This window comes from Tachyglossus aculeatus, chromosome 15, assembly GCF_015852505.1.
Source record: "Tachyglossus aculeatus isolate mTacAcu1 chromosome 15, mTacAcu1.pri, whole genome shotgun sequence".
In the NCBI taxonomy this organism is placed as follows: domain Eukaryota; kingdom Metazoa; phylum Chordata; class Mammalia; order Monotremata; family Tachyglossidae; genus Tachyglossus; species Tachyglossus aculeatus.
The window spans coordinates 24,088,136-24,102,562 of NC_052080.1; the positions used below are offsets into that span (position 1 = coordinate 24,088,136).

The 14,427-nt window shown below is 48.9% G+C and overlaps 1 protein-coding gene across 1 annotated transcript in view; it reads right to left on the reverse strand.

The window, feature by feature from the left end:
- Positions 1 to 1,150: 1,150 nt before the first annotated feature.
- Positions 1,151 to 14,427, reverse strand: part of CACNG4 (calcium voltage-gated channel auxiliary subunit gamma 4) — a 34,810-nt gene continuing 21,533 nt past the window's right edge. Inside the window, exons 2-4 of the mRNA XM_038757211.1 lie at positions 5,424 to 5,507; positions 3,557 to 3,697; positions 1,151 to 1,968 (exon numbers count right to left, since the gene is read on the reverse strand). Of these exons, the coding sequence (XP_038613139.1) occupies positions 1,430 to 1,968; positions 3,557 to 3,697; positions 5,424 to 5,507 (764 nt within the window). The 3' untranslated portion in view covers positions 1,151 to 1,429. The remainder of the gene's footprint in view (positions 1,969 to 3,556; positions 3,698 to 5,423; positions 5,508 to 14,427) is intronic.

Consider the following 14,427-nt stretch of genomic DNA (forward strand, 5'->3'; position numbering starts at 1 on the left):
TAGCACTTTGTCTATAAAAGAGGAAAAAGAGGTCACTGTTCAAGCATTTTTATAAACCCATGCCCACCGCTCTGTCTTTCCATTCCCTCAAAGGGAACAGATCTTAGAAGGACACTGCTTCTGTGGCTGGACTCTCAAAAGGAAGGAAAACGCTAAAACTCTGCCCCTGACCAGAAGCAGCATTCCCTCCACTCCCAGAACTCTTGCCGCTCGGTTTGGTCGGCCGTAACGGAATAAATTACATTAGCATGAATTGGGGATGAAACTCTGTTTGCCATTATGAAACCATCGCCGGTCCGTGTCTCCCCCGGCCTACGTGTGCCGCACGACACACGTTTAATAAATACCAAACTGATTCTGTTCTCTCATCTCCACACAGTCATTATTAATACAGAAACTTTGTGTCCACAATCTGCATCAGTCCTCACCATGCCAAGTGCTGGATCAGTAGATTAGCACTCTCCTTGCCTCCATGTGCAACGGGGTCACTTGTCCTATGAATCGGGCTGCACCTGGGGCGGAGGGGGAATGGAAGAAGCGAAGGCAAGGCCATGAAGTAGCTCCCGTTGAACCGATCTCCCATTCCTCTGAGGCGTGGAGGCTTCCAGACAGTGTTTCCTTCTCTTTCCGTGGCCAATAGAGGTGTGGACCCGAGGAGGGATATTCTCTGTGCCGAGCTGATCGAGGGGCCCCAGCATCCTCATCACCTCAAGACTTCCCCGGGGCCTGCGCCTGTCTCGTCGCCCCCCTGCCACCGTCGCGTGAGCTTCCAACCCAGGTCTTCCGTACCCATAGAGTGCAGATTGGTGGAGCCAGGACTTCCGCTTCTGGACTTGCTGTGCTGTGTCCACACCTAACAATTTGTCTGTGGACGGCCCCCCGGGGGTCCGATGGGGACAGCAGCACCGATTTCCTGAAGTTCTTGGGCCCTTGGCCGGGCTTGGTCAGTGAAGAACCACTGCCCGAGAGAGCACCGGTGACCCACCCTCACCCTTCTTCAACGCAGAGGAGGCCGAATCACAATTTTGAAGCGTAGCAATCAACTCTCCAGCAGTCCTCCGCTGGGAGGGTGGACGGGACTTCTTCTGGCCCCAAGAGCCACCCAAATCACATTCTTTTGGAACTTTGTCTTAAAGAGAGGATGGATCGTTTTCCCCCAGGTTGGAAAGGCTGAGGTCACACAGAGGATTTCTGAGACCGCCCCCCACTTCACCCCACCTTCCCCACCCGCCGCCTGAGACACAGACTCCCTCTTCCCTGAAAATCAGTCACTGATTGGTAAATCCGTCTGCTCTTCCAGTTTCAGGTTTCTTTAAGGGGAGAATCCAAGGGTTAGGGGCTTGAGTTTTCCTTAAAAACCAGTCACCTTTCCTTTGAGCAAAGTTCCATTCTGGGAGGAGGCGGACAGGTAACAAAGGGGGCTGTCCCCTCAAACTGGCGTCGTCCGCCGGTTGAGCATGCTGACGTGAAGCCCTTCTCTGAGTTCCTTCTGGAAGAAATTGTGGACCTGTAAGAAGCTGGCTTCCTGGTCCGGGCTGTAGCTGGCCGCCGTGGTGACTTTCAAGGGTTCTCTGGACAGGGTGTACATGGAAAACTCTCCCATGGGGATGGAGCCTGCCATCGTCATGCCAACCGGAGACACGTCCCGGGAGGGAGAAGGCTCCGTAGACCGAGAACTTGATCTTGACCTCCTCCTCCTGTACCTGTAACTTGGCATTCTGGCATAAGGGGAAGAGGAAGAAGTTTTAAGGAACTCCCGTTTGGTCTTAAATCTCAACTCTTTATTTTTTTCTATGTATATGTTTACAGCCAAGACGCCTATGGTTTCGGCCACGATAAAAGACAAAGCTCCGAAGTAGAAAGACCAGCCGTAGTGGTAATGGTTTTTCTTGTCTTCGTCCCTCTTGTCACTGGGATCGCCCGCGTTGCTGGAAATGTAGACGATGATTCCTATGATGTTGCTCAGGCCTAAGAAAGAGAGCAAGAAGACACAGAAGACTTCAGTTATCACCAGGGCCCCATAGTCCCAGTTGGGTTTGGGAATGGATGGCTGTTTGGGCAATCAGTTTGTGGGGAGGTGGCTGGAGTGGGGGAATGGTGTGCGTGTGTGTGTGTGTGTGTGTGTGTGCGTGCATACGTGCGTGTCTGTGACTCCCACTCTCTAGTACAAAGCCTCTAGCGCATCAAAATCTGCTACAGTGATAGGAACCAGTGCCATGCTGAGAGTTTGGCAATTGCCGCAGGCATCCTTTACACACCACTAATCCTGGGCTCCAGTAGAGTATAAGGTCCTTGAGGGCAGGCTTGTGTCTTTGGCTTCTGCTGGTGTAGTGTTGTAGTTCTGTGGTAGTTGCATCGGTGTATTGTAGTGTTCTGCTCAAGGGTAGGCCCCCAGTAAATACGAGTGATGGATTGATTGGGTTGTAGGTGCGGAGAGGGAGGAAGGGCATGCAGACGAGTCCCTCTGACATCAGCACCCCTAACCTCCTTTTCCACAGCTACCTCTCTGATTACGGGTGGAGATGGAGAGAAGCTGTGTGTGTCCTAGTGGATAGAGCCCAGGTCTGGGAGTAAGAAGGTCTTGAGTTCTGACCCTGGCTCTGCCACTTGTCTGCTGTGCGACCTCGGGCAAGTCACTTCACTTCTCTGTGCCTCTGTTACCTCATCTGTAAAACGGGGATTAAGACTGTGAGCCCCATTTGGGACTGTCCCCAACCTGCTTATCATGTATCTACCTCAGTGCATAATACAGTGCCTGGCACATAGAAAGTGCTTCACAAAATACCATTAAAAAAATGGGGGCGCATGCCCTCACCTGCTACTCTTCTATTACCTGGGCAGCAGCAGTGAGAAGCAGCAGCTGGGGTCACAGAGGGAGAGAGTGACACTTCAGGTCTGTCTATCGGCAGACCTGGCTCTGGCCCAAAGTAGTCCGTGCCTTCCCCTGGAATGGATTTAGCCTGGGGGTGATTTGCCTTCTGGGAGAACGTGACACATGGTAGAATCCTTTTGGTGGAAGCCAGAACGTGATCTGGCAAATGATGCTCTTCCCTTATCATCTACTGCAGACTAGCCCACTTGAAAGACTTCAATCCTTGTTGGCCTAAGAGAACTAGGGAATATGGATCAGAACAGGCGGTTGTTCTCTTCGGCCTCGTTTTACTAAAACAGCCACACAAATTAACCCAGGGCGCAGATCCGAGCCCTAAAAAATTTAAAAGGCTCTGCTCCTACTTTCTGCTCCTTTTCCCAGGGAATCTGCTTCAGGAGTGGGGAGAGACTCTGAGCCTGTGTACCCAGCACGAAACAGAAGGAAAGTGGGTTGTAAATTGGATCCGTAGAGACAGCTCAACCGGTGCATTCCAGATCCAAAATGGAATCTCTTGCTCAGGTCCCGGACTGACTCTGAGTCCACCGACCAAAAGAACCAGATAACTGCCAAATCTCCCTTTCTGGGGTAAGGGCCGCGGGTTGCTGCTGGTAGGCTCTTAACTGAGGGAGTTGGGGCGTGGTGGGGAGGGAAGAAGAGGGGGCCCCCCGAGTAATTTGGCATTACCTGCGGCCACGAAGAGGATCCCGGCACTGAGGATGATGTTGTTTCTGCGGCTGTAGACCCTCCCTGCCCCGATGCACAGTCCCCCTAGCAGAAGCAGGATGGTGCTGAGAATGGGGAACACGCTTGAGGCGCGGACGATGCCTAGGGAGGGGGCAGGAGAGAAGCAAGGAGGGGAAGAGAAAATGGTAGCCACATCAATCCCGCTCCCTCCCAGACCCAAGGAAGGAGACAGAATGGCACACCAGATCCAGAACAGATCCTGGAGCAGAGATGACAGATGCCCAAAAGGCAGATTGGGAAATGGGAAGCCAGCGAATGGGACGTGCACTCGGTTTGCTGGACCGCCCAAGGAGGGGCCACCTGGCTAGCCATCCAGCGGGTATTCCTGGAGCATCGGGCACCTCCCTGGAGAAGTGAACCTTGAGGGCTGCCTAGGGGAAAGTGGCCCGGCTAAGAAGCGTTGGGCGCAGATTTCCAGAGACAGCGTTTCCTGGCCCTTCTTCCAGCCCAGCTGGGAGCGGTGTCTAACTGACTCCAGCCCTCTGGCGTCCCAATCGGATGGGCTTAGGTGATGTCCTTTCTATCCCAGAGTCTCCAATGATGAACTCATCCCAGTTTTTCTCAGCAGCCATGCTTTGGAGGAACATCTTCCTCTAAGCTGGCTTAGATCGCTGCTACTCAGCCCCATTTATGGGACTGAAGAAGATCGCCACCCCCCCCCCCAGTCCCACATTCCAGCACCCCAATCACCCTCCCGTGGGAAAACCGCAGGAGATGGGGTCAGGACAGCCGCTCCAGCTCCGGTTGGCTAGGCTATCGGCTCCCATTAGCCTTAAAGTTGATATGAGCTGACATGAGCCAAGGCAGCAAGTCTGCAGCCATGGAAACGGAGAGGGAGCAAGAGAGACTTTCCATTCTCTCTCAAAATCTTATAAGACAGGCCATCCCTCTGTTCTTGGGAACAGGTCTGACCTCTAACCCTCTTTGGGTCAATAAGCCAGGGAAACAGTCCTCTATCTTTCTGGGAGTATCATATGAAAAGGTGGGTCCCAAGGACTGAAGAGTAGAAGCTCCTTGAGAGCAGAAAGCGTGTCTTTAACTTTGATAGGACTCTCCCAAGGATTTGGCATTGTATTCTGTCCATAATAGGTGTTCAGTAATTACTATTGACTCTTTGACCTAATGATTGGAGGGTTAGATTACACCTGGAAGGCCTGAGTCCTGGAGACCATAGTCATTCTAAGAACACTGTATAACCTTGGTACATTTACGGTCTTGCTCAAAACCTACTCTTTCTCCCTCTCTCCCCCTCCCCATCTTATCCCTTTTCAGCTATCCAAGATTCACCAAATGGGTCACCTCTCCTTCAAGAGGCCTTCCCTGACTAAACCCTCATTTTCTCTTCTCCCACTCCATTCCACATCACCCTCGCACCTGGATTTGCCCCCTTTAATCACCCCTCCCTCAGCCCCACAGCACTTGTGTCCATATCCACAATTTATTTATCTGTATTAATGTTTGTCTCCCACTCTAGACCATAAGCTCACTGTGGGCAGGGAGCGCATCTGCCAACTCTGTTATATTGTACTCTCCCAAGTGCTTAGTACAGTGGTCTGCACACAGTAAGCGCTCAATGAATACAATCGATGGATTGTTTGATTGGGGCAGGTATCAGAGGGCCAGGAGGCCCTTGGTGCTGCATCCTCATGGTGAGGAAATGTATTTGACCCAAGTGGCCCCGTGACTGACCATGTGGAGGAGTCCACAGGATCCTCCATGAACGTCTCCCTCCCACCTTGGTCATATCCTGCACCCTGGGGGCCCAGACCCATTCACCCTCGAGGGCCGTCGTGTTCCCTATACTTACGTAGGAGATACTCGGAGCTGTCATGGTCATAATCGTTGTCTTCTGGGAAGTGGTTGATCCGGAAGCAGTGGCCTTTATAGACCCCTAAGGGGAACAAAGGAAACAGAGGTGGTTATGCTCCCAGAGAGGAGGCTTTGTGAATGGACAACGGGGTTGCTTGTGCTTCTCTATGACTAATAATGCAAAGACCCCTACCCTTGTCCCCACCCCCCCCACCGTGCACGCACGCACACACGCACGCACACACAACTCTCGCATGGTCAAGACACCAACGACTGCATCAACTGCTTCTTAGTCACATTCTTTGATTTTGCAGTCAGGTCTTAGTCACTAAGTCAACAGCCAGAAACAGTGTGGTCTAGTGGAAAGAGCACGGGCTTGGGAGGCAGAGGACCTGGGTTGTAATGTCGGCTCTGCCACTTGTCTGCTGTGTGACCTTGGGCAAGTCACGTCACTTCCCTGTGCCTCAGTTACATCATCTGTAAAATGGGGATTAAGACTGGAGCCTCATGTGGGACATGGACAGTGTCATTCATTTCCCCCCCTTCTAGACTGTGAGCCCGCTGTTGGGTAGGGGCCGTCTCTATATGTTGCAAACTTGTACTTCCCAAGAGCTTAGTACAGTGCTCTGCACACAGTAGGCGCTCAATAAATACAATTGAATGAATGAATGAATTCAGTCGTATGTATTGAACGCTTACTGTGTGCAGAGCACTGTACTAAGCGCTTGGGAAGTACAAAGTCAGCAACAAGTATCCACCCTGATTATCTTATATCTCCCCCAGCATTTAGTACAGTGCCTGGTACATAGTAAACACCTGACAAATACCATTTAAAAAAACAAAAAAAAACCAAAACAAGAAACAGGACAGCATCATTTCATCGTCAAATCTGACAAATGTGTCACAGGTTCTTGCCTCCCTGACTCCCATTTTTTCTTTATCTTCTCTTCTGTTGCCAAAGGAAAACAGACTTTTTGTCTAAAGTAAGAAGCTTTCAATCTACCCCGTGGTGAACCAAGCCTGTTACCAAGCAAGATCTCATGCAGAGTCAGTGGGGACTCAGCAGGGAAGAGACACAGAGGGAGCTTTCCAACAACCCAGCTGACCTCTGGACAGGTTAATGACACCAGTGAGAAGAAGAGGCAGACCAGCAGAAGCTTCAGGAAGGTAAGGCGAAACTCAGCATTCACACTCAGACATACACCCAGGTGCACAAGGAAGCACATGTGCACAGGAATGGAATTCACTTCCATTGAAAAGAAGATACTCACTCAATTCATGTTATTGCTAATTCAGACTAGAATTTCTGAGGTTTAATTGTATTTATTGAGACCCCACTTTCTGCAGAGTCCTTTCTGCAGAGACCTGATCACCTTGTAACCTTTACACATAGTAAGTGCTTAATAAATGTGATCATCATCATCATCATTGCAACTCTATTGTACTGTACTCTCCCAGGTGCTTAGTTCAGTGCTCTGCATACAATAAGCATGCAAAAAATTCCACTTAGTGATTCAGTGGAGAAATCAGGGCACAACTGCTTTCCGCAGGGTGATTAAATTCGAGCAACACCAGAGTCCTGTGCACTTGAATCTGTCCCCCTGAAGCACTTGCTATTCACTCCTCCTTCCGCCCTACGGCACTTATGTACGGATCCTTATACTCTGCCATTTCCCTTCTCTATATTGCTGTGAATGTCAGTCTCCCCTTCCAGACAGGAAGTTCCTTATGGGCAGTGATTGTATCTACTGACTAATAACAGTAATAATAATAATTGTGGTATTTGTTAAGCCCTTACTATCTTCCAGGAACTGTCCTAAGCACTGGGTGGATACAAGTAAACCAGGTTGGACACAGTCCCGGTCCCACATGGGGCTCACAGTCTTAATCCCCATTTTACAGATGAGGAAACTGAGGCATAGTGAAGTGACTTGCACATAGCCGACAAGTGGAAGAGCCAGGATTAGAACCCAGGTCCTTCTGACTCCCAAGCCCGTGCTCTATCCATTAAGCCACACTGCTTCCCTGCAGTGGATGGGCTTTGGAGTCAGAGGTCATGGGTTCAAATTCCGGCTCCACCAATTGCCAGCTGTGTGACTTTGGACAAGTCACTTAACTTCTCTGTGCCTCAGTTACCTCATTTGTAAAATGGGGATTAAGATTGGGAGCCCCCCGTGGGACAACCTGATCACCTTGTAACCTTTACACATAGTAAGTGCTTAATAAATGTGATCATCATCATCATCATTGCAACTCTATTGTACTGTACTCTCCCAGGTGCTTAGTTCAGTGCTCTGCATACAATAAGCATGCAAAAAATTCCACTTAGTGATTCAGTGGAGAAATCAGGGCACAACTGCTTTCCGCAGGGTGATTAAATTCGAGCAAATACTGGACAAGCCCCTGAAAACACCCACCCTTTTAGTGGTCCACTCTCTATCCAAGAGCCTCGAAGGAAGGGCATTCCACTTGCCTGCAGACATTTGCTGTCTCTTGTGCTGGAACTATCTACAAGACTGGGTAAAGGCATTTAAATTGCCTCTGCACAGCAACAAATACTAACCTTAACAACTTAACATTTATCCAGACACTGTATTGACCTTATTGTGGGGAATGGTGAGATTCTGAATGCAACTCATGCAGAAGAAGTGAGGCTCTAACAACCTGGTTCATCGGGGTCCCTTGAGCCTCTTATAATTGGGAACTGCAGCTAATGAGAGTGTCTGTCTTCCTCCACCAATATACCACTGAGAAGCCTCGGATGTCTTCACAAGATCTTTCCCCCTTCACTTTGATCTTTCCCCCTTCACTTTGGTTCCCTTTGAATCTGCTATGGAGGGAAGTCATTGTGGGCAGGGAGTGTATTTATTGTTACATTCTACTTTTCCAAGCATTTAGTATAGTGCTTCAAACACTGTATAAGCACTCAATAAATACTACTGAATGAATGAATGAATGAATCAAAAGGGAATGTGGTGTTTTGGGTACTAGGTCTGAAGAGGGCAAAGGTGCCTGGTGTGAAAGAGGTCCACGCCAAACAGGGGCCACTGGCCCAACAGGTGTGTGCCTGTCTGGTAGGGTTGAGATAGGCAACTCGGCTTCCCAGGTAGCCCCACATCTCAATCCTACCTCCTGGGCAGTCATTCGGTGCCTTGCTAATATTTAGGGTCAAGAAGCACTACCCAGTGACTCGGTGCTCCTCCTCTCGACTGGAACCTCGTTGTGGGCAGGGAATGTGTCTGTTTGTTGGTATAGTCTACTCTCCCAAGTGCTTATCACAGTGCTCTGCACACAGTAAGTGCTCAATAAATACGACTGAATGAATTTCTGTGGCCTGGGTAGATGTTGTGTGACAAGAGACACGATCCCCCGGCATTATTCTTCCTGGGCGAATTTAGCCTCTGCACAGGAGTGGACTGCATGGGCCAGTCCGTCTCAACTTTCATCTCCCAGGTCCAAAGGGACTGGCAGTGAGCTCAATTTTATGAGTAGAGTGCCACTCATGTTGGGGGGGGGGGGGCGCTTTTGGGGGTATCTTCCCTCATTCACACTGCATGCTCAGGAGTCATAATTGAGGTATCATCATTGAGTTCTAGAGAGAGAGAGAAAATATATGGCCTTGGGGTTAGCATGCGCTCTTTTCAAAATGAGATTTCCTAGAGAGCAAAGTAATCCCAGAGAATGGTCCAGAGGATTCATCCCCAATTCATCACGGTCACCCAGCATTGTGGATAAATACCAAAGTTTACCAGCCCACAAAACTTCTTTTAGCTTCCTCCCTATCTTTAAGAGGGGCCCTGGGGATCAAGCAGATGAATTCAGCATTCTCTTCTCCTCACCCCACACAAGCTATTATTTGTGCTGGGTTGAAATCCACTCTATAATAGCTGTCCCTCAGCTAATAGGTGTTTTCCATTGTGCAGTCACTGGCATTTCCTGGAAGTGAGTGATTTGAGCATTGGCATCGGTGGTAAGTGTCTTGTTGTTTGCCAAGACACACTTGTCTCTCAGTTCTCTGAGAGTTCAGTAAATCATGGGTTCTAACGCTCCAGTGACTGTGAGATGAGCCATTTAGTAAGCACGGTAATGGGTCTGGAATTATACGTTTTGGGAAAGCCAAGGTCAACCCAATGAGACAACGGTGAAAGATGATTTTTAAGTATGTTGAAATCTGACGGTGAAAAAGCTGGCGAGAGTCATTTGGGCTTCTAATACATCATTCAGTAATTGGATCAACCTGCACCTATATAAGGAATGCCAGTTTACAAAACGATCCTAGCTTTATAAAATAGCTTTAGAGCAATGTGGTAAGGACCAGTACCTTACTGAAAGAGATTCATAATTTATTATGCCACAGATGCCAACTCCTTGGGGGTGATGGACTAACTGCTCTCTTTCCTCCGTCAGTCTGGAGAAGTGGTTGTCTCGAGTGTTAGACCTGCAAACCATCTCAATTTCCCACGATCCCAGGTGGAGAGATCCCTGGGACAGTGTGTGTCCAAGGCAAAAAGAAGTGCTTTAGACATGTCCTGGACCTCCCCCTCTGCTGGCTGACCGATTCCCTGTTGCTCCTTGCAGCCCCCTCTCTGCATCTCCTTTAAGTAACTACACAGTGGCTGTCTCCCTGCCCCTCCCAGCCCCGATTCCACAATGATGGGGATATTCCAGGCTACCTGCTGTGCTCTGTAATTGAAAGAAGCCAGAGAGACTCCCCAGCCACTGGTTTTTCATTTTTCCTCCCTGCCATGGAATAGCTGCTTGCTCTGGTTGTTTTCTATCCCCTCCGCTTTCCGATTCTCCATGGAATCATCTGATTTACTGCCGGAAACATCAAGGCATTTTGCCTCTGCATTGCTAGATTCAGTTTGCACTTGTGTGTGCACACACAACCATGCACCCACTCACACACACCCTGCACACACACACATACACACGTGCAACACGCACACACACACACACACATACATCCAGACTCTGATTATCTCGTACCTATCCCAGAACTTATTACATTGCTTGATACATAGTAAATGCTTAACAAATACCGCAGTTAATATTATTGTCATTATTACTATTAGATTAATCCACACACCCAAAACCACATACTCAGAGCACCCAGGAAGACACACACACACGCACACACACATACACGCACACACACTTGGAGACCACCAGACACATCCACAATTGACTTGGATTGACTAAAATGACTTGTTCATTATGAGAATCAAATACCCAGAGGCCTTGTAATGGTCACCTTTGTTGCGATTCTAGTTCTGGTCAGTTAGACTGTAAACGCCCTTAAGAGCAGGACCCAAAGCTTGCTCTTTCTCCATCACTCCACACCACACTATGTACAGGGCTCTGCCCCATGTAGGAGTTCAACACAGATTGTTGAAGATGATATTAGTTGGTGCTGATGGTGTTAGAAATTCTAATGATTTTGGTGGGGATCTTGGGGGAGAGCCCAAAGGAGAGATCCAGCAGGATTCAATCGGAGTGGATTTTTGTACCCTTAAGTAACAGACCATGCAATGGGAAGGCTTCTTGGGCTAAGGTAGCAAGACCAGACTAAAGCCTTGGGTGGGCCAAGGGTAGCAGAATCCCAGTGAGAACCTCGCGAAACATCTCCCTCAAACCCCTAGGTGTCCAAACTTCCAACAACTTGGTTGGGGAAGGAGAGGTGCTGGGGAGGGGGTGTCTGGGGCAGCGGCTCCTTTCCCCGTTCAAATGGCCCCCGAAGGAAGGACTGCATCAATTAAAATAATAAAAATAATAATGGCATTTATTAAGCACTTACTATGTGCAAAGCACTGTTCTAAGCACTGGGAAGTTTACAAGGTGATCAGGTTGTCCCACGTGGGGCTCACAGTCTTAATCCCCATTTTATAGATGAGGGAACTGAGGCACAGAGGTTAAGTGACTTGCCCAAAGTCACACAGCTGACAAGTGGCGGAGCTGGGATTCGAACCGATGACCTCTGATTCCAAAGCCCGTGCTCTTTCCACTGAGCCACACATGGCACAATTGGTCCAGGGATCAGGCAACATGAGGTGGCCAGAGGGGACGGACCCACTACAGGGGCCTTGGGTGTGCCTTATGGACAGTGATTTCACACTCACCTCCAAAAGGGCAGCTTTTGGGAGAGCCAGACCAGTGGGTGGGCTGCTGGGGAACATTCAGAGAACTGTTTCTGGCAAGCATACATCTTCCACGAGTTCGAACACCTGCCCTGCCAGGTTGGTGGTTTGGCCGGTTCTCTTTGATTCCACTGGATTTAGCTCTTCAGCTATCTAGAGTGGCCCTGCAAGTCAGCCTTCTCACTTGAGAGGCAGCGGACTCGTTCTCCAAGATTTTTCCCTCCAGAGTCTACGGACTGGATGGTTGAGCAACTAGCATCGCCCCCACTCCTGTACCGTTACCCCTATCTGGAATCTCCAAAGTACAGTGTTTCCTCTGCTTTCAAAATGTCTAGGCTGAACAAGTTCCATCAGAAAGGTGGCCACTTGAAAAAGAAATGGCTATAGGTGGTCTAAAGCTCAGTTTCCATGGAGAGTGCTTTCTCCAGACAGTGTAGACATGGTTTCTCAGAAGGCTTGGGATGGCGAGAGCTGGATTAGGAAACAGCACCCGTCAGCACAACCCAGGCCCCCAGTTACACAGACACGGTGAGGAATGGACGGGGTATCCAGGGACTCAATAACTGAAACTCTGATCTGCACCAGCAGCACTTGCGATTCTCCTGCAGGCAATGAAACTCTGGATGCCACAAATCCACCCGGACCTAGAACGTCGTTCTGGTGTTCCGTGACATAGAACTCGGCATTAAGGGCCAAAGTGGAGGGAGGCTTGACCCTGACCGATATCAAGCCAGACAACTGGGAGCCTTAGGAGTAGACTTCTAATTATTGGCAGCCCTCTGGTCTTTCAACCAGCCCCGTGCTCAGGGACATTCTCTTCTCCTGAGTCGTATCATCTTTGAACCCAAGGGGCAGCTATCTATAGGCAGACGTGGCCAACCGTGGAAATGCATCCTTCAGCTTGTCCCCGGACAGCCTGTTACTCTGCTTCTCGTCCAGACTTAGCTCTGACTAAATGAGAGAGGAAAGCAGATCTCTCCTGCTGATGATCCTAGCAAAGCTAAGCTCTTTCAGCTGGCCAGATCTGGAGTCTGCAGCCATACCCTCCACGCAGAAAGCCCTGTTTATTCATCCTCGGACAACAGCCGAGTCGAGCAGCTTTTCTTGACAGTGGGATATGAAATTGTAGCAAAGCATCGTTGTTGCCTTGACACTTTAAACTGAAATTTTTCTAAATTACCCTTTATCCTTTGGCTCGTCTTCTTTTTTTGTTCCAAAATATCCTTCTGCTTTCAATCTGCTCAATTCCCAGTGAGCAGATGATTTATGTGCAGAGTTTTCTCCATGAAATCCAGAATCACAAAGCAGACGCTTGCCTGCATTATTAAAAGCCAAGATTCCAACCTGCTTTTACCAAGGCCCTTGCCGGTAGAAGGCTCTAAACCAGTGTGCTGATGCCTATTGCACTAGAAGATGCACTTAACACTCTCCGGGGAATGGAGCGGCAATAGTCATTGTGAATTAAGCATGCCATTTATAGGAAGGATGAAAGTTAATGGGGGAGCCATAGTATAACTCACAGCTCTTAAGCTACAGAAACGGTACAGCAAGAAGGAAATTTTGCTTGAAAAGAAAGCCAGGTGTACAGATGGATGTTATCTAGAGCGGAAAATGTGTGGAACAGAAGCCCACTCGTCACTCAATCGGGACGTCTTCGACATTTTGACGTTGCTAATCTCATCCAGGTTCAGCCTCAATAATTCAGTAGTATTCATTGAGCAATTACTCAGTGAACAGCACTATACCAAGTACTTGGGGGAGTATAGTCAAGGTAGTACATCTGATCTCTGCCTTCCAGGGGCTTACACACTTAGAGGGGAGACCAATGTTAAAGTAAATTACAGGTAAGAGGAAGCAAGGGAGTATTAAGGTATGTATATAAGTAACATCAGGGATTATTACAATGTGTCCAGCACTGTTCTAAGCACCGGGGTTGATACGGATTAATCAGGTTGGACATATGAGTCCCCAAGCACCTTGTGGTTTTTTTAAGATGTATTAAGGTTGATTGAGCACCCACTGGATGCAATGGACTGTACTAGGTGCTTAGGAAGTATAAAAAAGAGATGTGACATGTTCCCTGTACCTACCATTTTACTCCACTATTTCCCCTAGATGTAATTTAGTTTCATGTCCATCTCCCCTGTTGACTGTAAGCTCCTGGTCGGGAGGTAGAGGTCTACCAACTCCATTTTTTAAAAGGTATTTGTTAGGCGTTTACAATGTGTCCAGCACAGTTCTAAGCACTGGGGTAATGAAAAATCAATCAGTTCAGACACAGTCCCTGTCCCACATGGGGCTCTCAGTCTGAGTGTTGTATTATACTTTCTCAGTGCTGAGTACAGTGCTCTGCACACAGTAAGCGATCAATAAATACCATTGATTGACCTGTCCACGAGTAGCTTACTCATCAAATGTTGTCTCGTTCATATGCCCAGTTCACAACTAGGTAAAGGGAGTTTTTGGCCCGCCGCTATTCAGCTCAATTGAAGTGAACACAAAGACTTTCCCTGCCGCAGGGTGCCAGCGTCTGGTCTTTTCATACCCGCATATTTCAAGGATAAACAGTTTCCTCGATTTTATGCCAAACTGCCAAGATGGACTCACGGGCCTGCCTCTGGAGATTTATGACAGGACACCTGAGATCCGAGAGCAAAGAGGCCTTTCGAGAGTTCAGCCGAAGGGCACCAGCCTGAAACTTGCTGAACAATGCCACGGGCCCAGGAGAGACCCTGCTGGAAAGCCAGCGGAGCAGAGCAGACATTCACGGAGAACAGCCTCCCTGCTGTCCTTCTGCTGGCGAACACACAACAACCTCTGGAACCGTGGAAATGCATAGTGAAGGAACCCATTAGGGAGGCAGGA